We start from the raw sequence: 26828 nt of genomic DNA on the forward strand, positions 1-26828 counted from the left end.
TCTCCTCCTTGACGAACATGTAATTCAAGCAAACAACCAAAACGATTTATCCATCTCTTAAAGCCCTCCTAAAAACGTTATCCGTTACATTTCAATCTTTTTCAGAAATACTATATATGTATACTTTGAGAAAGACAATCTAAAAATGATACATTAAATCATAATTAAGCATTTAAAGAACAAAATATTTAATGAACATATAAAAGATAAAATAAAATTAACCAAATAGAAATCAACAACAAGTAAATTATCAATATAGCTCAACTATAAAGGTAAAAACGCATTGCCCATAACATAGCTCGTCTCCAAGACTACCATATTTGTAAGTCGAATACTACTAACAAAAAAAAAAAAACAAGAGTTTATCTACAATAAGCTATTACAAGGTTGATTTACAATATAAACATTAATGTTATAAATAATATTGAAAACTTTTTCATAAAAAAATAATATTCGCTAAAAACCATTAATACAAGTACAAAATTCACAGTTTCTACTAACATTTCAAAGTTTTCAACAAAAAACAAATTGATAGACTATTTAAAACAAGATGTAAATATACCAAGCAACAATTCTTTTTTTTTTAACTGACCAAGCAACAATTCAGCCACAATAACAGAATTATGCAAAAATAAATAATATATTTAAATATATAATTGTAAGTTTAAATATTTTAGTTACATATTTAATTGAAATTTTGTATTATAATTGTAATTTGAAGTATTTGAACCTGTAAAGTTGGTCTGTATTCTATTTCACATTGGAAAATAAATTATCGATGTAGTCAAGAAAAAAAGTATAAAAACGAAAATGCAATCCATGTTTTATACTAAATTCTACATTCTACTTACTATCATAACTACCATAATTAAGAGTAAACACTAAAAAATATGAAACTATTATGTATCGGTAATATTTAATAATAAGATAAATATGATCTATAAAAAAAATAATAAAACATGCACGGTGAATATTAATATCATTTTGAATTAAAATAAGTTTAACATTTTAAAATACTCACTATTATTAATTATATATTTAGATATGTAATTATTTTGTCTAAATATATATGTAATTATTTTGGCTAATTACCCATCCGTAGGGCAGACCAAATCCTAGTCTATCTATCTATATAATTATAGTATAGTTCTCTCTCCATATAGCGACACGTTAGCGTCTTCTTATTATATGTGGGACCCACATACTCCATCATTTTTGGCATACGAAATCGTGTAAAGTTGGCTTTGGCCTTATATTTGATTTATTACGGTAACGTTTAGCCCTTTTTTTTTTTTTTGACTAAGGTTTAGCCCATTTTCACTTATGAGGAGTTGCAGATGCTCCGTTTCTCCCCATCGGTATTCATGGCAGTCTTAATTTCGTACCCCCCTTCCATCTTCCCCTCTTTTATGATGACTTTAATCACTCCACTTCGGCCACCAAGTCCTACTTTGACACCACCATGCACGCCATTGAAGCATTCACAGAGAGGTTCGTGTAAAGAGTTCTGAGAAAAAAATTTAAAAAATCTTCCCTCAACATTTACCTTTTATTATATATTTATCTTCTAAAATTCTTTTTGTTACACAATTGTTCACCAAATAGCTTGGGAGATGCAGCAGGAGAGGTTTTTACACGCGTAGAAACCATGGGAGGCATTAGAATGAAAGAACTTGTGACAATTGGTGATCTTCATACGACCTACTTGTCCAACTCCAATGCCCAAGTTAGTATAGCTATTTCATATTTTTAAAATCAAATTCTCAATGTGTTACTAAATTGGTCTTTCTAATGTTACGTCTGTTTCTTCCGCAAAGAGCAAGGAAGCTGATTTTCTCTGTAAAGTTAGGATTGTTCGCATCCTCCAACAGAATGGCTGGTCTTGTGTCGCTTGCACCGTTTGCAAATGTTGCATCCTCCCTCCGCTGCAGTATGTGTTTCACCCAATGTAACTGGTGTATTCAGGTGAGAAATAGAAAGGCTCGCACACATGTCAAAAAGAAAACTCTAAATTGTAGATGATCATAACACCTTAATGCTACTATATGCAGGTTCCGTGTAAGATGGCAAAGACAGTGCAACGTTTGTGGTTTGTGGTCTTTGATACCGAGATGTCAGAACTCACCAAAACGGAAGCAACTACACTAGCTCTAGAGGAGGTTTGGTTTCTACGATAAACAATTTATATATGTTTTCATATTTTGATTACAATTCTATCTTACACACCAATCTTTAACAAAAAAAAAAACAGATTAACGGCATTGAAGGTCTAGAGCTACCTTGATGCCTTTTGAAGAACTAGCTGGGAATCAATACGTTTTCCATATACGTGTTACACCCTTCAATTTCACCTCCAACCACCGTAACTTCACTGTCTCTGCAATCACTGAAGATGTCTTGCTTGACCCTCTGAACGAGGTTGTTTCCTCTGACATATTTAAATTCATAACGTTAGAAGCCAAAAAATACTAACCCGTTTATTTTTCTTAAAGAAACATGAGGCTGAAAAGGCTCCAGGGGGAGATGTCCACACAGAACAAGCACCGTCATCTGCTAGAGACACTGGTGGTCCTTCCGGCAAGGCAAAGCAAGTTGATGACGCGAATCTACCAATCTTGGCTGAGAAAGAGAAGAGTCGCAAGCGCTCCCGTCATTGATTGGTGCAAGTCCATAAAACCGTCAACCCCACTTAGCTTTCTTGCGTTTTCAATTTACTATTGCTATGTTTTTTCAGTTTCTTAGTTTTCATTTTGTTTTCAATAACTATCACCGACTGTTTAGCATTTACTTTTTTATTTGGGAACGTTAACGAGTATCATCATATTTGCTTTCCATTTATTTTTCCTTTATTTTTCCCGCGCCTACAAATCCATACGTAACTTTAAAAAAACACTGGTGGGGTCAATTAGACAGTTACCAATGTGGTAAGTTTAACACAAAACAATTCAAATGGTTTAGTAAAAATAAAGGTGCACACCTGACTAGGAGTCATAATTATATACACACTACGATTTAGGGTTCCCTTCATGAAATTCAATATATAAGCATAAGTATTCTGAAGCTGTATAAAATTTATTGATCCTTATACGTAAGTGGTCAAAGTAAAAGCGTAATTAGTAGCACATAGATGCATCTAATTTGTAGATATTGATCTATTTAATACTAAACACTTATTTACTAAAGAACGTAGGCGCAAATCTCAAAACTTAGCCCCACCCAACTGATTCCTTTATTGTAATGATGGTATCTCTAGAAGCTTCATCACTAACGCTATTTCTTACAAAACAATTCAAGTGAAGGAAAAATGAAACCAGATCAACATAATATTTTTATAAAACTTTCTTACTCACACAGTAGTTCAAGTATTGTAAACCTCGCAACAGTTAGACCTATATATCCGCTAAAAATGAACTAAAACAACTAGCAGAGCACCAACAAAATCAAAATGTTCTTCTGATTAGCTAATTTGCGCCAAAAAATACAACCTCGAATACCACCCACATCTCAGCTTCTCTTCCTACACCGAGTGTCCTCTACACTTTACAACAACTACCTTAAACCTTGCTGATAATTAACCTACCTCCCCCCTCAAAATATCCACAACTTGGCAACACAACTCTACAAGTTTTTAAAAGTCTTTACAAAGAGATTACTTCATCAAAGATTAAGAAAAACCTCTGTCCACATCGCTGCGCTTGCGCAGAGGCCTGCCCCTAATAAATCTGTAATAGAAAAGGGGATCGTGGGGTTAGTAGATTTTCGTCAAATAATAACATAACTCTGGTGCGTTACTTAGCCTTGAAAATGGAATCAGGATCGTTAGGTTGTTTTCTTAATCTCGACGGCTGAAAAAGCAAGCACATTACAACTTCATGGAAAAATAAAGAAAATAGGAAAAATGATTGTTGGCTAAATGAAGTATTGGCCATCACATGGCTAACCATGCAAACTAAACTAATGTATATCTAACTACACAAAGTATATGTTATGCATGACAACATCCCTCAACTTAATGATGTTATGTAGTTAACATCACGAATTTAATTTCATTCATCCCAAAACTGATGTGGATGACAAAGACCGTTTAAATATCATATCTTATCAATTAAAATATAACCAATATGACCGTAATTTATCTAAAATTAGATTTAAAACCACATTTTAAAAGCGTAAGAATATTTTTAACAAAATTTAATTTACAAAATCAATATGTCTTAATATTTTTTGATTAGTAGTGCTTTACCTTTTTGTTTTAGTGAATTTGAAAACTATATAATTATATTACTTTTTTCCTATTAAATTTGAAAGTTATATAAGATTATTTTTAAAATTATTTTAATCTGTTTATTATTAAAATTTAATATAGTTCTGTAATTCATTTGATTAATTATGTGATATATACTTATCTGATAATTTTTTTATTATAAAAATTATTTGATGTCTATTTATATATTGACTCTAAATTTTTATTTTTAATACAAAATTAATTAAATTAATGAATTATTTTATTTATATTTTCATAAACAAAAAATTCATTCACTTAAACTTAGTAAAACTGTAATATTAGATTTGTATTATTAGATTACATTTATTCTCAAAAAGTATATTATTAATCAATATATATACAAGATAATATTTGGTTTAAGTTGACATCAAATAAGTTTTAAACAAATAAAATGTCAGATTGACGTTAAATAAGTTTTATAATTAAAAATAAATATATAATATTTTATATGACTTTCAAATTTATATAAATATAAATAATATAATTATATACTTTTCAAATACACTAAAATAAAAATTCTAAAATATTACTTATCAAATAATATTAAAATATTTATTTTGTAAATTAAATTTTGTTAAAAAAATTCTTAAAACGCGGTTTAAAATATAATTTTACATAAATTACAGTGAGGATGATAATATTTTAATTGATGAAACGAGATATTTAAACGGTCTCTGTCACCTACATTAGTTTTTGGATGAATGAAAATAAACTCGTGATGTTAATTACATAATATCATTAAGTTGAGTGATGTTGTCATGCATAACATATATTTCGTGTAGCTAGGTATACATTTGTTTAGTTTGCATGGTTAGCCATGTGATGGCTAATACTTCAGGTAGCCAGCAATCATTTTTCCAAGAAAATACTAATGGCATGTGGGCTGACACACAAAACACAAAGAGCCTATCGAAAACCTAGTTTTAAAAACTCCATGAGAAGCAATTTCTCAAAGTTATGCATATAACGCCACATGTTGTAATTTTCCCCTCCATCCATGATGACATGGCGCAAGGAAAAGAGAGAAAAGTCTGTTTTATTAGATAGATAGATAGATAGATAGATAGATAGATAGATAGATAGATAGATAGATAGATAGATAGATAGATAGATAGATAGATAGATAGATAGATAGATAGATAGATAGATACTCTTACCTTATTAGAAAGTTAGAACCAATTATTTTCTCTCGCGTGGTAAACTTTTAAAATATTCTCTCTGTTTCAATATTGATTTCATTTCAGTATAAATGATGTTTTAGGTGATTGTTGTTATTTTACAATAGATGATGTTGTCAGATATCTAGGCAACTTTAATTTTATCAAAAATATGTAGACAATTATTTATTATTATTTTTGTTTATAATTAAAAAAATTAGTTTAAATTATATTTTAATGATTTATTTTAGAAAATAAATAAATTTCTTAATATATGTGTAAAGAGCCAAAACTTCATCCATTATGAAACAAAAGAAGTATGATACTGTATTTGACTAGTAAATAATTTATTTAAGTTATGATATGGTTGGTGTTTGCTATTGGAACATATACAAGTTAAGTGTAAGAGAGAGAGTTGGTGGGATTTGAATCTTGATAGAATTAGTTGATTAAAAAGTTAATAGATTTGTTAAATTTGCATATTTCATTTATACAAGTTGGCACTTACTAAAGCTATTATTGGTTTTAAGAATATTTAGATCTTCAAAGATCAACCATTTATGTTCTTCTTGAGTGTTTAGATGAGTGGATATAGAAAAGGGTATTGACTATATATCACCGTTGACAACCCCCTGCCAATACTTAGGTTGCATTCAATTCGATGGAGATGATGCAATGATTTTAGATGGTGACTGTATGCATTTTCAGGGTCTTGCCCATATCATCAATTTAGTTGTTAATGATGGTTTACACGCGATGAGTAACAGTGTTGTTGCAATTGGTAACACGGTTCAGTACGTGAGATCTTCTATAAAGAGAGTGAAATAGTTTGAACTTCGTGATGAGTCAGAAAACAGGAAAACAACAATTCTGTATTTGGATCATAAAACTAGATGGAAGTCAACATATATTATGACATCAAAAACTCTTAAATTCAGTTAGCGTACTATAAGATGGAAGCTGAAGATTAGGGCCGGCTCAAGGTATCTGTGGGCTATTGGGCAAAAAAAATATTTAATATCTTTTATATGTATTTTTGGACACTTAATTTTTTTGGATCCTTATCCTTAACAATTTTTAAAAAATTAGACCCCCTTTTAATATTATTTTTGTCAAAAAATGTTTGGGCCCCAGGACCCACGCTCCTCTGCCCCATACCTTAAGCCGGCCCTGCTGAAAATAAGCTTTATAATAACTATTTTCAAAAACAGTTCATGAGAAAGTATTGAACCTTGAAGTACAACTGATTAGAATTGTTATTTTGGAAGTGTATCACTGTGTACAGGTAAAAATGTAAGCATTCTTTGGATTAAGCATCATCCTTAAAAATGTTACTTCTAGAAATATCTTAAATCTATTCATATGGTATATACCTTTTAGGATTAGAAAATTTATTTTTTCTAAGATAAGGATGTTTTTCTAAATAGAAAAGAAATCAAATTTATAAATACAGGTTTAAAAATTTGTGAATTTAATTATTTACATAATCAATATACAAACCCTAAATAAGTATTTTTCTCAAATACTCTTGTTTTTAAGGGTTTTTGGCTTTTTCAAGTTAGTGCGCGTCTGTTTGTAAGTGGAATAGAGTTCAAAAAAAAAAAGACAAACCAAACTTAAAGAAATATATTGCAAACCAGTAAATGGAAAATAACTATTTAGCAATACATCCTGTGTTAAAACTTTGAACTTGTCACTTAGAAAGAAAGAGTAGCTATCTATAGTGTGGTTACCATTATATAGATATATTGTTATAGATATTTGTATTCATCAAATGAATAGTCAGCTTATTTTTTAAAAGATTGGCTTAGGATACAATTACAGTTGCAATACTACTTACCAAAAAATAAAATACTGTAAAATACAGTTGAGTCATATTTTAGAGAGCAAGAAAATATGAAAGTAGTCAGGAAATATGGGTAGGCATCTGGACAATGCATAAACTTTGACAAATTTTCTCTGTTCTTTGGAAAGAGGATACCAGCAAGTGATCGTCAACATATTAAAGATATACTGAGCATACAAAATGAAGGTGGAATGGGATCCTACTTAGGAATACAAGAAGATATCAGTGGGTCAAAATGTAAGTTATTTGCATTCCTTAAGGAGAAGTTATTACACAGAGTGAATGGATGGACTGGCAGATGGTTATCCAAGGGTGGAAAGGAAGTGTTAATCAAGTCTATCCTTCTTGCTCTACCGACGTATGTGATGTCTAGCTTCTTACTCCCTCTAGAAATTTGTGAGAACCTCGCTAGTGCCATTGCACAATTCTGGTGGAGTTCGAATCCGCCAAAGAAAGGCATACACTGGGCTACATGGGATAAGATGTGCAAACCTAGGGAAGAATGGGGCATTGGATTTTGCATGATCCATGAGTTCAATCTGGCTCTTCTAGCTAAACAGTTGTGGCGGCTTGTTCAGTTCCCAGACTCACTAGTGGCAAGGGTACTAAGAGGCAGATATTATAGGTTGAGTTCGCCTTTGCGAAATTGCTCTGTAGATTCCCCATCCCATGTGTGGACTAGTATCATCGCAGCAAGAAAGCTACTGTTGTTGGGGTCAGGAACAAAGTACATTCAGGGTATGAGATTAAAGTATGGCAAGATCCATGGATCCCATCAGTGCCAGCACGACCGGCTCGTGCTAATGCCCCAGTGGTACACCCTGGAATGACAGTTAGTAGCCTCATTAATTTCCAGACGAAAGAGTGGGATCTTCAAATGCTTGAACAATATGTTCATCATGAGGACATACCAAGTATTCAGAGTATGGCCATAAGCCCAACTCACCGACCAGACACGTTTTGCTGGAACTATACCAAAAATGGGCAATACACAGTAAAATCTGGATATTGGGTAGCTACAAACATTATGAAGGAAGAAGAAGAAAGACAAGTTCTGAAACCCAGTATTACTAAACTCCAAGCCTTTGCTTGGAAGGTGAGTGCTCCACAAAAGATTCGCCATCTTTTATGGCAACTAATCACATGACAGGTAGCGGTAATAAGAAATCTAGTACGAAGAAACATGAGATGTGACAACTACTGTCCAAGATGTGGAGAGCCAGAAGAGACTGCTACCCATGCAATCTTTGAATGCCCACCAGTTCTTCAAACATGGGCACTGTCATCAACACCATCCAGCCCTCAGATTTTTCCTTCTACAAGCATATACAATAATATGGATTATTTGTTTTGGAGGAAAAATAGCATATTGGAACTAGAAGATGATAGGGATTCATATCCATGGATTATCTGGTATATATGGAAAGCTCGTAATGATAAGTTATTCAGGGGAATAGACAGGGATACGGGTGAGCTAGTTAGGCATGCAGAGAGCGAATGCCAAGATTGGCATAATGCTAAGGAGAATATGAATACGCTTCAAGTTATTCAAGAACCTCAAGTCCTAAGCTTGGGTGATATATGCATGATAGATGGTTTGGAAAGATAGCAGGGAGAAGATCCAGTTGATGGGGACAAGGAACTTGAGGAGAAGGGAATCAGCTCTACACTCGGAATTGGAAAGCTTTGAAATGGGCGATAAAAACAATGCTGCAACATTATGATTGTCAGAGATTTGGAATAGACTGTAAAGACCTGATTGCGATGCTAATGGAACCGCAAGCTTGGCCAAGCTTCTCAACTGAATTGGAGATGATTAAAACGATCAAGATGTGCTATTCGGACTTCAAGATCTGCTACGTACCAAGAACTGAAAATGTCATAGCTGATTCATTAGCTAGAACTGCTCGTACTTTTCATCGATCGTTATGCTACTTGGTTGTTCTATTCCGGTCTGGTTATCCAGATCACTTCAAGTTTGAGTAATAGAATAACCTTTTGATGCCAAAAAAAGAGCAAGAAGATAACAGTTTTTTTTTTTAGCAACGCAAGAAGATAACACTTATTCACCTAAATACGGACACTCAACCATATTCACAGCATAGATAATGAAAAGCTAAGAAAGATAAACAATCATTTTATTTAGATAAATTAAATAAGTTGGGAATACACTAAACAAACGAACTCCTAAACATGACCTTTCTTTACCATCAGAAGATGTTTGAAAGCTTCACTGTCACTTACTCTGACGCCTCCAGTTTGATCTTCATAGATATCCACCATGAATATTGTTTCTTAGTTTGCGATATTTTTTTTTAATCCTTGCACGATACCTCTCATCTCTTTCTTTGTTTGTCTCATTCTTGTAGTGAGATGTCATATGTGCAGCAAATTTCTGTGAAGTGTCAAACACACCGTTGCACTTGGGACATGTATATGGACCATATTTTTTATATGTCAAACTATGTGTTCGACCATCATATTGAACATCTTCACTTCTCCCGTCTTCATCAGAACTGTAATAATCATTAGTTGTTTCATGAGATTTGGCTGGTTTAGGGCTTTTCCTTGACGATTGACCTTCTTGGAGAACATGTAGGTCATGGTTGTGCTTTGATGACGAAGAAAACATGTCCAGATGCTGCCGATAAGGAGAGTCTTCGTGAGGAATGACATTAACAGGTTTAGGGTTCAAGATCCCACAGTTTTTATCAAGAAATGTTGGAGGATAGAGTGTAGAACGGTTCCACATATTGTTTTTGAAATCCATGTCATGTTGGACACATGCAATATCATTTTGGATATTGTAAATTTGATTGCTAGGAAAAATAGCAGAAAACCTATTTGTAATTGTTTGGGTGAAAGAGACTTGAGAATATTGAGGATTGTTTGTAATAGGAAAACAATTAGCACCCAGAACACAATCACTGTCTCTCCTCATATGATAATTCATATATGAATTGTTGAATTCAAGAGAAGATGAAGAGACATGTGAATTTTGGTAGCAAGAAAAAGAAGGAGACGAAGAGAATAAACCTCTATCGTTCATGTGATCAGAGGTAGTGAAAATTGATCGAGCGGTACTTTTGGAATTATGATTCCTGAAGTTGGGAACAAAACCATGATAGTTTGTAGTATCATCACCATAAGTGCTGAATATGTTTGGGCTTGAAGACATTTTGAAAGATAGATAGTATTTCACATCGGTTGCTTATGCATCCTTTTATAAAGCCTCCATTAATAAAAATAAGATAAAAAGGTTCATAAGAAAATTTAGTTCTAAAATATGAAAGGAAAATAATCTACTCTAAATTAATTATTTTTGAATTATATTACTTATAAGAAATATAAAAATCCCTAATTTCTTATTTAGTTTTCCAAAAATGTCTCTATTTTTATGATAATATATGGATACAGTAAAAAAGTTGATTTGTTGTAGATTCGGTAGTTAGTCCAGAAGGTAGGTGATATAAAAATCTAGATTTTCTGTGTTAACATTTTAATGTTATTTACTTTAGATGGATATACATTCGGTGGGTGATTGACGTTTCCTTATCCATCTTTACTTTTTGTGGTATATATAGTGGTGATTCTGTGAAAAAAATATAGTGGTATTTCTTTAAAATTATTTAATATATAACATATATATAATTATAATGATATAATCACCATTATATAGTCCACAAAATATTTTTGTTCATTAAATTTTATATATGACCTAAAAGTTTGTATATTTTGTTTATAGGATAAAACGGTTAAACATATTATTAACAATCTGGTGTTTTACATTGTGTAAATTTATAACAATTTTATATATTTTTTATATGAGAAAATAATTAAAACATATTATTAATTTTTTGTTTGACATATTTCTTGTATAATGGTTTATGTTCCCTAAGTAATTTAATTTATCAAAATATAATAAATATAAATCTATTATTTAACATGATGAAAAAAATTATTTAACATATTATTTACTAAATTCAAATGAATGTGTATATATTTTTAATTTTAATTGTTATTATTTAAAATTATCTGAACTATAAAATCCAAAAATTAATTATATTCATACAATAGTAATCAAATTAGAATGAGCTAATGAATAAAATTAAAATCAAGCTGGATTTTGCTAATTTAAATTAGGGGTGGAAAAAAAAACCGAACCGAACCAAACCAACCAAACCGCAATCGATTCGAACCGAACCAAAGTCTATTATCAAATAGTTAGGTTTAAGATTTTCCCAACCCGAACCAACCGAACCGAAACCGACCAAAACCGAAACCGATTAAACCGAACCAAACTAAACCGAACTCATAGCCAATGTGCTTTTTTATTATTGAATTAAACATACTAGCAATAAACAATATACTAAAATCCTAAGACTAAAATCATTGTTAACTTTATTAACTTTCTTAAAGATTTTTTTTACTTTCTATTTATTTTGGATAATTTTTTGTTTGATTGTGTTCTTATAAACCTTTTGTAATTTATTAAGGTTTTTGTTTCAGTTTTATATTAGATTTAGTTTACATAGTTTATTTTTAAAAGACATTATGAACAATGTTTTTTTTTAATTTTCTATGTACTATAGTTAACTTTAATTTGATTGTGCTCTTATAAATATTTTGTATTTTTTAAAGTATTTTGATTCGGTTTAAATTGGATTTAGTTAACATAATTTAGTTTTCCATAGTCGCCAACATGGTGATTTTATGAACATGCGTTTGTCTTTTAAAACCAAATCGAAATAAAATCGAACTGAATTCAAACCGAACCGAAACCGATCCAAACCGAACTAATTATGGTTTACTTTGGTTGGATAAATCATTGAACCGAATTAACCAAACCGAACTGAAGCCGAACCGAACTGATAAAATAACCGAAACACCCACCCCTAATTTAAATGTTAACTTAGCCCACCAAACACTAACTAGGAAAAAGAAGTTGTTAGTGATAACGTTTCGAAGAAAAAACTTCGATTCTATGATCACCTTGGTGAGAATTTTCTGCTTCTTTCTCAACCACCAAACTTACTGTAACGACCCGGATCTTAGGAGTAAGACCCATTTATTTTATTTTAATGAAAACCCATTTCTTTTTATTTTTGTTCCATATTGGAAGTTTGAGCATCGTACCTCTCTTTCCTTCTCCTATATAATAGACTCCTCTTCTTCTCTTTATTCTCATCAAGTCAAAGTATTTATTTGCGCGTGACAAGTTGTTGTTAAATTATTCAACAACCAGTCACTAGTCAATTTTCCGGTGAGATTTCCGGCGAGCTTCCGGCGAGATTTTTGGGCGAGCTTCCGGCGGGATTTCTGGGCGAACTTCCGGTGGGTTTTTCTAGTAAGTATGCCGCTTTCATATTTCTAGTTATAAGAATCCATTTAGAGAAGTTTCTATTTTAGGCAGTTTCTATTTTAGGAAAGTTACTATTTTAGGAAAGTTTCTATTTCGGGAAACTTTATTCATGAGACTCTGAGCCTAAGTCGTTAATCCTCGTGTTGCAGTTGATCTCAGTTGACCATCTTCCGTTGTTCTTTCCGGCCAGTTGCTAAGGTGAGGGCTTTTCCGTTAAATCCTGAGCTAGTTTAGTACTATTATTATTGAAAGTCTAGTTTCGAAACATGATCCGTCTTTGTGAATCGAGTCTGTTTGAAAGTCTTAGTTGCTTATTATTATTTTGATTGTTAAACTGGAAATAGGATAATAGAGGATTCAATGATTGTATGAAATGATTGATGTTAAAGACTGTTATATATAAGTATATTTGTAGTTATATAGTAGGGACTATGTGGTGAGTGCGGGGGCCCAGAGTGATTTGGGCTAGCGACGCATATGAGTACGGGGGCCCAGAGAAATCTGAGCTAGCGACGTATAGAGTGCGGGGGCACAGAGACATCTGAGCTAGCGACGCATAGTGGATGAGTACGGGGGCCCATAGACGTCTGAGCTAGCGACGTATATTGTGTGGTGCGGGGTGCAGAGACGTTTGCATATCGACGCATATTGGTGGAGTGCGGGGGTCCAGAGATGTCTGGACTATCGACGCATATTATGATATCGTATATCCATATGAGGAGAACGCAGGGTGTGTGGACTAGCTATGTACCATCAGCGTATTATTTGTTTTGTGTGATGTGCTAGGCATCTTGTCTGTTCATGCTAAGAGCTATTCCTACATAGTCGTAGTGCTATGTGCTGAGTCTGTGGTTTGCGGGTTAGCATCCCATACCTCACTGAGTGACTCCCCTGTTGCTCATCCCTCTTTCTTTTCTCTTTCAGGTGAGCCTGACGGACATGAGTGATTGCTTTCAGATTGGTGCTTTTGGGCGTTTTCTTTATTTCTATTCCAGATATCCGGTTTTGTGCTTTACCGAGATTTTGAGATTTATTATACTATTTGGATTTAATGCTATTTATTGGATTAATGGAGATTTGAGATTATTTATGTGAAGTAATAAATGGAGATTTCAGGATTATTTCTTTATTTATTATTATTTATTATTATTATATATTTTGGAAAATCGGGGTATTACACTTACTTTGCCCAACCCAAGTTTTTATTTTTAAATCATTTCCTGATATGAATATCATTGAAATATTTGGAATTAGAACTTACATAAGGATTATTACTACATTTATCTTGACCAGTCCATTTTAAACATACACCTTAATTAAACAATATTCTTCTCTAGAGCTTGTCAATTTCAAATGTCATGGTGAATCCATTTTTAGCAAGGTTCTGAAAACAGGTGTTTCTTCATGTCATACATGTGTTTAATGTTCTACAAAGCGACTTCATATCCATATATATACATATCATCTTCAGAATTACTTTTCCACGACCTTTAATCTTGGAGACTAATGTATTCCCCATGAACATCTGATCCTTAGTTTTGATTTTCTTATAGGTGATGAACATTGATGTATCGGTACAAACGTGGGTGTTAGATACTATATCATATATATTACTGTTCTTTAGGGTTATTGTTTTCAACCATACTGACCTCAGTCACCACTGCACAAAGGTCTTCCTCAGCGAGATTGAATTAAGCCTTCTCATCTTTGATCTTAATGCGGCACACATCAGACTTATGTCCAATTTTGTTGTAGTAATGACATTTCCCATTGAATTTTTCTACATTTGTCTCAATGTTTTTTTTGAAGTTTATTCCAGAAACCCTCAAGGATACATTTTTTTGGAAGGATTAGCAGAATAGTTAGCCTTTGCCTTTCCTTTGTCTTTCAACTCGGCCATGTTGATATTACGCTCTTCAATGATGAGTTTGTCAGCATTTCGATTCATGGATTTCATCTGAAGCTTCATGATGAAGTCTTCAAAACTCATTTTCTTCTTTTTGTGTTTCAGGTAGTTCTTGAATGTTAGCCACTGCTGGGGGAGGGAACTTTTCAATGAAGCAAATTGTTGTGAATGACTCGCAAATGGACATTCATTCAACATCAATTTCATGGCACAAAATCTGCAAAGCTTCAATTTGATCTATGATGGGTTTTAAATCCACTGTTTTGAAGTTAAGGAGCTTTGCAACCAAAAACTTCTGGCAGTCAGCGTTCTCACTTTTGTATTTTTTTCATGGACCTTCAGAGCTATTTCTCTGTAGGAATATCACGGTATATTCGGTACAATGGGTCAATAAGACGATGAAATCCATCCTTTGGAGAGGAAGTCAAGTTGTGCTAATATCTCAACACTCCCAAAAGTGTGAACATCATCAATCACATGAAACATAAGGGATTTGTCTTTCTTGATGAATTTTCCAGCTTCCATGTTGTGAGGAAGAAAAAATAATTCTTCTGCTATGTTTTGAAGAATTTGCCATCAAATTTGTCTGGTATCAATCCTGCAGTGACTACAGCAGATAAAGCCGGAAGATTTGGGTTTGTAACCGGAGCACTTGTGGTGGCTTCATTTGAACTCACTTGATAAATACCAATGCATGTGGTTTTATTGTCATTAGTACCTCTTACAATGTTAGTTGTTGCTGTTTCAACATTTGTTACTATTATATCCGTTTGGACTTGAGCAGCGTTGAGTGGAATCTGTTGGTGTTATCGGTATTCATCTGTCAACGAAAGCGTGAACTAGATTAGTAGACCAACAATGAATAACATATTATTTTTAAGAAAAATAATTGTTTTCTTTTTTTTTTTGACAAAAGGCTTTAAGAAAAATAATTGTTTAAATCGATATAATTTATGTGTTTGTTAGAAGATAACTAAAAAGCGTTTCCAATCGCCAAATATTATAAATAGAAGCTTGAACACATTTTACAAAACAAATTCAAAAACTTACGAAGAAACCATTTATGTAGGCTTTTATATTGTTTCACAAACTCGCTTATGAAAGCCTTTCTGAAAACTAATGATTATAACGTTTAAGGAACTTTCAGAAACGTTTCACAAAAGTTCTTAAAGTAAATCGTAAAAACCATTTCTATATATAAAATGTTAAAAAAATCCTTGAAGAAATAGTTTTATACAAACGTTTTGAAATTCAAACCTATTTAAGCTTAGGGACAAAGCTATTAAAAAGTCAAGACTGTAGGAGACGGATAGCCGGATTGATATAAATCTATATATATAAAAGAGAGTTGAATCTCTCCTGCTGACACATCAGCGTCCACGTCATAAATTAGAAGTCTCACGAGTTGACACATCAGATACGCACCGTATCACTTAAACTTTGTTCTCTCGAAATGGGCTTTGCAGTGGGCTTCGTCCAGCGCAAATAAAATGCTTTTCGGCACTAGGCCCATCGACACTGTTCTACGGAATCACTAAACAGATGTTCTCCTTCGTGTTCTTCGTCTGTTTTCATTTGGCGCTGAGACTTTCTAGATTCTGTAACGGTGTTTGTGGTTTAATCTTAAATCGTCTTTATTCTCCATCCCACTACGAATCAACCTATTGCGCTCTTCGTCTGCTAGATCCTTATATATATAAATCTTCGATGCGCCGTTTCCGGCAAAATCTATAATCTTCCGGAGATCGCGATCTCTTCATCTCTCTGAAAAAGGCAGCGTCTTGTGGGGTTAGCAAGCTATTCATCGGCGAGCAGGTGAGGCCAGCGACCATTGGCATTACTCGGAGCAACCACAACTTCAAGCTTTCTGACTATACAATGTCCATACGCTTATGGGTATTCTCAAACCTTGGATATATTATCAAATATATAAGATACTCCAATTTTTCTTTTTCTTTTCCAGCTTTAAAATACTCCAAATTTTGTGAGGCTCATAATCCGTTTGTGGAATATAATTATTTATTTTATGGTTATAGTTTAACTTGCAAATGTATGATTATAAATACAAACAAAAGTAATTTAAAAATATATATTATATTTTAACTATGTTTTCGCAAATGAAATTTCTATAAGTTCTATATGTATTAATGCTTTTAAAAATATTAATAAACTTTAATATAAATATAAATCACTGTTATAGAATAACTTACAAAATCCAATCAAATGACATAGAAGATTAATCTTATTTCTTCTAAGAATAGGAATAGATGAAGAAGAATAAAAAAACTTATATGATGTATAAATCTTTATAATTACACATTGTGAATGATATAGATGATATAAAAGGGAAAAACATTGACAATACAAGTTAGATCAAATATAAATAAACAAATAAAACATATTTGGATATTCTCATTTCTAAAATAAAACTATACTGTATAGGAAAATTGGTCAATTGTAATAAAATTATGTTTTCATCAAACTAAAAACCCACAACAAAAAATATAAATAATAATTATAATAGTATGGTCTCACAACATATACATCAAATAAAAATTAGAACACATCACATTAAAATAAGTATATATTAAATGTTAAACAAAATAAAAATAGACATTTTAAACTAAATATTTATAGTATACATATATAGATATAATTATGTTTAAATATTTTAAAAATATATAACTGGTCCGGATCCGGATATACATGCCTAAAATTTCAGTATCCAGATCTTAATGTTTTTAATTTGTATATTAGCCGTTGAAATTATTTTATAGTTCACATCCCGCCCGTAGGGCGGGCCGACCCTAGTGATTAAATAAAAGAGAGTTAAAGGAAAAAGATGAAATAATATACTACGAATTACAAATACTTTGAAACACTCTTGAACTTATTTTTGGAGATGTTTTGCTAGCTTTCAATATGAAAAACTATCGATAAATAGTGAGGTGAGACATGTGTTTAAAGCAATAAAGAAGATCTACTTTCCGTAACAGCTGATGCGCATGCACATCTTGACAAATATTACGCGAAAATCTCAGAAGGTTGGTGTTACAAAAATTTCTCCCCAAGATCCTCTCTTCTCGTTTAAAAAATATGTTGGGCGAACATATATATTTGTGTGTCATTTGCAGACGACTACAAGTCATTTAGAAAAAAAATTGCATAGAAATATAATATGATATGTATATTTGATGTTATTCCACTTGTAACATTCGAATCATCACCAACACATATTGTTTTATTAACTCCATCATTTTTCCTCCTACTCCTTCTTTGTGACCATCAATTACTATAAAAAATCAAATAAGTGAACAATTTTTTTATGTGTAATATTCTATTATAGACTTAAAAAAATAGAAATATAATAAAATGTGTATTATGTTTTTTATCCTAGTTATAAGATCAAAATCACCACTACCACATATTGTTATATTGCTGCCATCATTTTTCCTCCACCACCATCGACACATGTTGTCTCCTCACCTTCCATCATCTCTTCTTTTCCTCTACCTCCCATGGTAATTTCTGGACCTCCTCCCACCGTTTCTTCTCCACTTTCTTTTCCTCCGTCACCATCAGTTACTAAAAAGATAAAATCAGATTAACAGTTTATTTTTGTGTGTTCTATGCAATTAGATTTGATTCTTGTTTGGAAATGTGATAGGTGATTTGTATCTGAGATTGGGTAGGGCGTAGTGTTAAAGCAGTAAAACATAAATGAAAAACTATCAATCGAGGACTTTTATGGATATTTTAATATTTTAATATCTTATATCAATATATATATATACTTATGATTTCATAAATGTACAATGATTTTTCATAATTAAAGTGGATAATGCTACATTGTTAATTAAGCATATGACAACAATTGAAGTGGATAATGCTACATTGTTAACTAAGAAAATGACAAGCAGAATCTTGTTACATGCGGTTAGTGACATTTTATTCATTTCTACTAAATATAGACAAAATAGTAATTTGTGGTTATCTTTTTCACAGTAATTTGTGGTTATCTTTTTCACATGCCTTTTTGTGGCTGCCATTGCTTTCTCTCAAACTTTCGGCGGTTTCATCACGTAATCAACTATATTTAGCATCAACATTGTAGAAAATATATTAAACATGTGTTTTCAATCAAAAATAAACATTTTCATATTTTGACTCAATCTGGATAAACCAATGAGTTATGCGGTTTTGTTAACTATACTCTCACATTTTTTATTCTACCCCTAATACGGTTTTTAAACAGCACACCAATTTAACTGAATTGATCTGATTTGTCATGTTCCCCTCTCGCCTATTGATTTTGATTTTGCAAAATCTGTTGCGTTTCCATGTTTTCAAACATGAATTTTAAAATAAAAAAATTATAATAAACTGTCTTGATAAATTTTAAATATTACGGTGGTTCTTTCCACAGCTAAATAATTTTACTTGATAAAATTTCAAATATTACGGTGGTTCTTGTCACTGCTGGTCCTTGGATATGGGGGTTGATGCTTCGTGTGGTCCTGTTGCAGTGGTTTTGAAATCGCACGTGTAAGGCGGTGGGATATATGCTGTGGTGGAAACTCGCCGGATGTCACTTTTGGGTCGTCGATGTTTGGAGACAGTGGATTTGCTTCACTTCGGAGTTTTCCTAATGTCTTCTCTTCCTTTGTTGGTATTCAATTCTTCAAACTCCATTTTCACTAACATGGAGTAAGTTCAATCCCTTTTCTTCTACCGTAGTAGATTTCATCAGTTTTTTTTTTCAAATCTAGTAATGGTGGTTTGTTGGCGACTTTCTGTGCCTGACGTAACAATTATTTTCACGCGGTGGTCCATTTTTTCTGTTAGGGGCTGAGAAGATGATTTGTATATGGGTGGTGCTATCCTTTCTAGAGCTTTTTATAGTGAAGATTTCTCTCCGAATATGGTGGTGGTTAAGGTTTTGTCTTTATGTCAGGCTTTTCTTACTTTTAGGCCTCTTTTGTGTGTTGGATTTGGTTTGGATCAGTAAAATTTTTGTTTTGGTTGTTCGGCTGTAGGTACGAGCCTGATTCTACACCTTTATAAGATGATTATAAAATCTGAAAACACAAAAATTAATTAATAACAAAATATTTTTTTTTAATATTACTTAATAAATATTTTATATTATTGATCAAAAGTCACTTAATTGTTGTTTATTACACACATGTATATATCTATAAACATAAATATTTAAACTTGGGAAAGAAGCCACAAATTGTTATGTTTTAGATAGAAAATTCATTTAGTTTTGGAATTGTTTTTTATTAGTAAAGACTATTGTAGATCAAAGTTTAAAGTTGAAAGCAAAAAAAAAAAGAGTGTTTTAAAAATATTGTGAGCAAGAGCAAATGTAAGGGTTTCTCTATTTTCGGTAACAAAAAAACACACACCAACTTTCTTAAAGATTCTCTAGAGTTGTCAAAACCAAATGAAAAGAACGACCATAATCAAAATTGAGATCATCCAACGAAAAGTAAAAATAGTGCATGACGTTATGTGGAATTAAATCAAAATCCTCAACTCCTAGTATCACGGCGCCAAAATGAGGAAAATAAGACCAAAGCAACTAGCTAACTAACCAAACTGTTATTAAGACAGAGACTGAGAGAGAAGAGGCATGCTTGTCGGGATGAAGACAGAGCAAATCTCCTTTCTTTTTCTTACCAAAATTCTCTATCTCTCTATTTTTCTCTCTCCCCCCCCCCCCTCCCTAATCTCTTCCTTTAAGGCAATGTCTTGCTAATTTTGTATTAAATCTCTCAAGTTTAACATTATCTTGTTTGTTGTTAGTTGTTAGTTATCCAACGAACACAATAAGACAAAAAAAACCATGTCCAAATTTTGTCAATGTTTTGTTTTTTTGTTGTTTTTAGACAATTTGAGTGATTAAGGGAGAGAAAGCAGATAATTTTTATTTCTGAGGTTTCATCATTTTCTTCTTCTTCTTCTCTGATGGCTTCTTCCCCTGAATCATCTCCTCCGCCAAATTCAAGCTCTTCTCCATCTCCACCGTCGGATTCCAATTCAACCTCCTCGACTCCACCGTCTCCTCCTTCTCCTACTCAAGGAGACTCATCATCTCCACCTCCTGATTCCACCTCTCCACCAGCTCCACAAGCTCCTTCTCCTCACAGTTCTAGCAATAACTCTCCTCCTTCTCCTGCATCACAAGGCGGTGGAGGAAATGGCGGAAATGGCGGCGGCAATGAGTCTCCACCGTCACGTGGCTCCCCTCCTTCTAGGAGTGGAGATAATAGTGGCAGCAGATCCTCACCGTCTGGAAACAATGGGGGATCTCGCTCGGATAATTCTCCTTCTAGCGGGGGTGGTGGAGATAGTGGTGGAGGAGGAGGAAATAATACGAATACGGCGATCATAATAGGTGTACTAGTTGGAGCTGGACTACTGATGATCGTGCTAATTATTGTGTGTCTTAGACGCAAAAAGAAGAGAAAAGATTCCTTCGACGCTGAATATATGAAAGGTAAACCATTTATATATATATACACATTTGTTATTGTATCAAAAGTTTTTACAACTTTCATATTGTCTCAGGAAATCAATATCAATACTATGGAAACAACACCAACAACAATTCTTCACAGAACTACCCAAATTGGCATCTAAATTCACAAGGCCAAAACCAACAACCTCCAAATAGTTGGAGAGGCGGTGGACCATCACCGCCTCCTCCTCAGCAGATGCCTACAAGTGGAGATGCTTCCTCCTTGTACTCGGGACCAGCACGCCCTGTTTTACCTCCTCCTCCGCCTACTCTAGCCCTTGGATTTAACAAAAGCACTTTTACTTACCAAGAGCTCGCGGCCGCAACAGGAGGGTTTGCCGATTCTAACCTTTTGGGACAGGGAGGTTTCGGGTATGTCCATAAAGGGGTGTTACCTAGCGGTAAAGAAGTCGCAGTTAAGAGCTTAAAATCGGGTAGCGGACAAGGAGAAAGAGAGTTTCAAGCTGAGGTTGATATCATTAGCCGTGTGCATCATAGATATCTTGTTTCTTTGGTTGGATATTGCATAGCTGATGCACAGAGAATGCTAGTTTATGAATTTGTTCCTAATAATACTTTGGAGTATCATCTTCATGGTAAGACAGTTTAGTTTATAACACAATGTTTTTTTCTAGTGTCTATATATCCAAGAAAGTTGTAAATTTTGTTGTTGTTATTGCAGGAAAGAATCTTCCAGTAATGGATTTCTCCACCAGGATGCGGATCGCCTTAGGTTCTGGGAAAGGACTCGCTTACCTTCATGAAGACTGTAAGTTTCAACATTTCACCAAATTTTATTTCTTAACCAATGTTACAAAACAGAGAAAGCTCTGTCTCTAACTAGTAATTTCTTTATGGCTAATAAATTGTCGCAGGTCATCCTCGGATCATTCACCGTGACATCAAGTCAGCAAACATTCTCTTGGACTTCAACTTTGATGCAATGGTGATAAATTAGTGGCTGCATTCCTCTTTGGTTTATGTTGATACAACATTGCTAACACTGATAGCATTTGTCTTTTTAGGTGGCTGATTTTGGATTGGCTAAGTTAACTTCTGATAACTATACTCATGTCTCTACTCGTGTGATGGGAACTTTCGGGTAAGTTTTCTTTTACTAGATAAAATCTTACTCGTCACTTAAGAAACATAACCATTATAGTGTGACCAAGTTGATTCTTTACACAAACATGTGTAGATATCTAGCACCAGAGTATGCATCAAGTGGCAAATTAACAGAGAAATCAGATGTTTTCTCATACGGTGTTATGTTATTGGAACTAATCACTGGGAAACGACCGGTTGATAGTACCAGCACCATGGATGACACTTTAGTCGATTGGGTATTATATATCTTTATATTTCCACGGTCTTTTTACTAACAAATAGTTGTGTATATTTTTTGCCTTTTTTATTTTTGTTGCTAATGATTGCATTTAATTAAAATATAGGCTCGTCCTATAATGGCTCGTGCACTAGAAGATGGAAACTTTAATGAGCTTGCAGATGCAAGGCTTGAAGGAAACTACAACCCTCAAGAAATGGCTCGAATGGTTACTTGTGCTGCTGCTAGTATTCGCCATTCTGGACGTAAACGTCCAAAGATGAGCCAGGTGAATCAAAATAGCAACCCAACAAATCAATTTTTTGTATAGTAACATGTTTGTGTAATGTTTTGTTTATGTTTATTAAGATTGTAAGAGCATTGGAAGGAGAAATGTCACTGGATGCTCTAAACGAAGGTGTGAAGCCTGGAAATAGCAACGTTTACGGGACATCTGGAACAAGCTCGGATTATAGTCAGACATCTTACAATGCAGACATGAAGAAATTCAGACATATAGCTTTGTCGAGCCAAGAGTTCCAAAGCAGTGAAGGTGGTGAAGGATCATCTAGCACTGATTCCCGAGAGACTAAAAGTCCTGCTGCTCCTAAATGATATCTCTTTTGTAACAACCAGAGATGAATCGACATTTCATGGTAAGATTAATGAAAGAAAGGATTCTTGAGGGATTTTAAGGTTTAAAGAATAAAGCCATGTAAGCTAAAAAAGCAATGTCATTGTTACGTTCAGATTTTTCTGCATGTGTAAGCAAACCCATGAGACACTTATGAAATTAGATTGGACACTGATATTTCTACAACTTAGTTCTAAACTCTCAATCACTCCAATGATTTCATGAGTCATGTGTTTCTTCATATTAACAACACCTTATTTTATCTCAGCTAAATATTTCTCTATAGTAGTCTGTTTATAAAATATTTGGATTCATTGATGTTTTTTTCTCTGCCAAGAAAATAATTTTGGTGCTTCTGAGTGTTATCTCCATAATACAAAAAAAATATTTTTAGACAAAAGAGTTTTTATTATATTTTCGACACATGTCTTAATCTTTAAAATTTATTGACATATATTACATTCATGTTAACTAAAAACTTCGAAAAACCAAGTTTAATATAATAATCTTTTTTTGTTTAAATGTTATTTATATAACTTTTTTGATCAAAAATGTTATTTATATAACATTATTTTAAAATTTATATACTAACAATAATTATTGTACCAGGTTTGATCCGATCAAACTATATTGAACATACTGTATATAAGATGCTTTTATTTAAAGATTATTTATATAACATTATTTTAAAATTTATATACTAACAAAAATTATTGTACCAGGTTTGATCCGATCAAATCATATTGAACCATTGAACTGTGACCCAAAATTTTCCGGTTCCATCCAATTTTAAAAACACGGAATAAGTATTATTGCCGTTGAAGCCCACGGCCCACAATAATCCAAATTAAAAAGACGCGTCAAAACAACGCATTGTAGCCGTCCAATACTAAACCGCCTCGCTTTAATAATGACCCGAAAGGCACGCAACGTTCCACGAGGCCGCTTTAAAACCGTTGATATGTTATCTAATAATTTAATCACAACCGTCCATCATTCCAACCCTTTTAATATAAATAGGAAAGGGTTGAAACCTAGGGTTATCACAATAGCCGCCTCCTCTCTTGCGCTCATCTAGACTTTTTTGTCATCGATTCCTCCAGATCTCGCTTCTATGGCGAATGAATCTTTTCATTATAGCTTCTGTGTAATAGAGAGCCTTATGTTCTACACATCGGTGTTGATTTTTCAGCGATTTAACCGTTTTGAGGTATCGCATCGGCAGATCTGACGCAGATCTCATGAAAGCTATGCTTCCTCTACAGGTGAATCTTCTCTCATGTGACCTTATGTTTTTATTTTGTTTGTTTCCTCGAATTTAGTTTCTGATCACGTTTCTTTATTCTGGAGAATCAGATCTGCGGCTGGAATCTTTTCGTGAAGGTTTCTAAGATGTGAATCGGTTGCGTTAAAGCGCTTTTGAGGCTGAAACGGAGTCATGACGGACGCGAAGGGTTGTTCATGTGTGGGTTAAGTTAAAAAAAAATTAGGATGTAGAAGATGTTGAATTGCATCTTTTGTCATCCGACCTTTGCCATGTCAGGTGCGCTTGCATGGCAGGTCAAAAACTGATCCTTAATAAAAAAAAAGTTTTGTGGTTGGGAGAGGAGTTCGCACGGGTGATTTTTTTTATCCCGGGTTCTCCTCTCCTTGTGTGCGTGTCTTGCTCTCTGCTTTCTCACCCTCTATTTATTTATTATGCACCGAAACACAAAGAGACCATCATGAAACACCAAGTAGTTGAAAGCTAGCTTATCAACCTGGAGCTGTGGCCCTCATATCTCTTCATGAACCCAAGTTGGCACCCGTAAGTATACTGATTTACATTTTTTAATTTCTGTCAATTATATCGCAAACCACACAACCATACCAGAAATATAACCTGATACTTTCAGTGCAAGAATACTACAACAGCCGTGATTTGTCGTTCTTATTGTATCTCAAATCCATTTTTTTAGAAGTGCTTTTTTATGAGACGCTTGGAAAGTCATTGAAACCTACAATCCAAATTATTAGATTGTGTAAATTTACCTTAATTTTATTTCAGAACATTACCTCAATTTTCTACTGTACACGTTATATCAACGTTATATCTTGTTGGAGATGTTTGATTCTTGAATTGTTTAATTTTGTTTGCACCATAATTCAGAATTTGTGTGTTTAGGAAGTTCGGAGCCAGTGATATATGCAGGTTGTTGTGGGCGAGTAAAACTTTTGATGTTCCTCGATCTCATAAACGGTTTATTGAAAACAGAGGTATTATCAAGCAAATGTATGCCATTGTTGTAATTCTTAAATTTTGTAATCTATATCTATTTATTTAATTTTGAAAGAATGTTTATGATGTTAACTTTAGTCCATTATTGGGTATGTTATTAGACAATCTTCTGTAACAGTTCGTATTATGTCCTGGCAATACAGTTGAAGTTTCTGTCCCAATGATTAATTGCAGCATTGTGTATACAATTTTATTTTTGAGGTTGCTAATTTGTTTATTACAGATTGTAGTGAATGTTCCTCTCTTCAAGTAAAGTCGCTTATTTTGTAGGGAAGTTGCTACTAAATATTAAGATTGATACTCTCTTTGGCTCATTTTGAAAATGGATCTTGTGATATAAATCTGTAAGCTCAAAATGGTAGAGCGCTCTTCTTCTTTTGAAGTTGAGAGGTTGGTGGTTCGACTCCATCCAGATTTGCGTTATTGCTTGTTACTTTTAAATTGTTTGCCGTGAAAGTAATGAACTCGATTAAAATCGAATATGCATCTCACTTTTGACCATTCACTTTGTTACAGCGCTGCTTTTCTGAACAGCTTGCCTAGCGCTTCAATTTATCTCTCGCTATGATGGAGAGAAACCCGATGGAGCATTAGGACGTTGTGTTTTTGTGTTTTTTTCTCTACCGTTCTGCTGCAAACAATTCACTGTCTATGGTTCTGCTTAATGTGATTCTAATAGATAAAATTTCTCTTCTACTCTAACCACATGGTGCCAACTATTTGATGCCCACAAATTGACCATAGAGATGCGTCCCATTCTGTTCTTAGAAACTCGAAACAGCTATATATATATGTAGAGAGAGAGAAACCATGCAGACCATATCATATGCTCATTCAACTCTTACATCAGAAAGGAAGAAAACTTGTAGCAGTCTTGTTAACTTTTTGTCCTCTTGATGAACACTCAATCTCCGTTATCTATATTATTCACTACATGGATGCAAACAGAGTCGGTACAATCTCTGCAGAAGAGCTTAAGAAGAGTTTCAACTTGGATGAGCAACTTTCTAATGAAGAAAGCTGAAGCGGTTAAACCGTCTGAGATGGAGATGGGATGTTAGATTTTGAGGAGTTTGCTCAGTTAATCAAAGGGAATGATGATGAGTTTAGAATGTATATAGCTGAAGGAGAAGACTGCATTACTCCAAGAAGCTTGAATATGATGCTGATGAAGCTTGGTGAGTCAAGAACAACTGATGATTGCATCGTCATGATCAAAGCTTTTGATCTTAACGCCGATGGAGTTTTAAGCTTTGATGTGTTCGCTCACATGATGATGGTGCGTTAGAGAATCAGCCATCCACTGTTGTGGTAGTTTTATTTGTGTAGATATATATGGCTTTGTTTGTGTAAACTTTCTTCTCAATCAATATAAATCATCTTAGTCGAAAAAAAACTTTTTATAATTGTGAACTCGACAAATTTTTGAAATTAGATTCACTTCTCAAACTGAATTATGAAACCCTTACCATTGCAACTGAACTTATGTACAGGATGATTTCTATTAAAT

The 26828-nt window shown here is 33.4% G+C and overlaps 2 protein-coding genes and 1 long non-coding RNA gene across 3 annotated transcripts; 2 read left to right on the plus strand and 1 right to left on the minus strand.

Annotated features, from left to right (window-relative positions):
• Positions 1-9554: 9554 nt before the first annotated feature.
• Positions 9555-10382, minus strand: LOC108808167 (uncharacterized). The gene has a single exon (XM_056987107.1). The coding sequence runs from the start codon at positions 10335-10337 to the stop codon at positions 9555-9557; it is 783 nt and encodes a 260-aa protein (XP_056843087.1). The 5' UTR covers positions 10338-10382.
• Positions 10383-20197: 9815 nt separating this feature from the next.
• Positions 20198-23230, plus strand: LOC108807412 (proline-rich receptor-like protein kinase PERK4). The gene is made up of 8 exons (XM_018579697.2): positions 20198-21061; positions 21133-21678; positions 21765-21851; positions 21958-22028; positions 22108-22184; positions 22281-22425; positions 22534-22695; positions 22776-23230. Exons 1-8 carry the CDS (start codon positions 20530-20532, stop codon positions 23019-23021), a joined length of 1866 nt encoding a protein of 621 aa, XP_018435199.1. The 5' UTR covers positions 20198-20529; the 3' UTR covers positions 23022-23230.
• An 839-nt stretch (positions 23231-24069) lies between these two features.
• LOC108813272 (uncharacterized) lies at positions 24070-26012 on the plus strand. Its single transcript, XR_001943552.2, has 3 exons — positions 24070-24305; positions 24397-25708; positions 25835-26012. It is a non-coding gene; the product is annotated as an uncharacterized LOC108813272 (long non-coding RNA).
• The last annotated feature ends 816 nt before the right edge of the window (positions 26013-26828 follow it).

Source organism: Raphanus sativus, chromosome 6 (assembly GCF_000801105.2).
Source record: "Raphanus sativus cultivar WK10039 chromosome 6, ASM80110v3, whole genome shotgun sequence".
Lineage (NCBI taxonomy): Eukaryota > Viridiplantae > Streptophyta > Magnoliopsida > Brassicales > Brassicaceae > Raphanus > Raphanus sativus.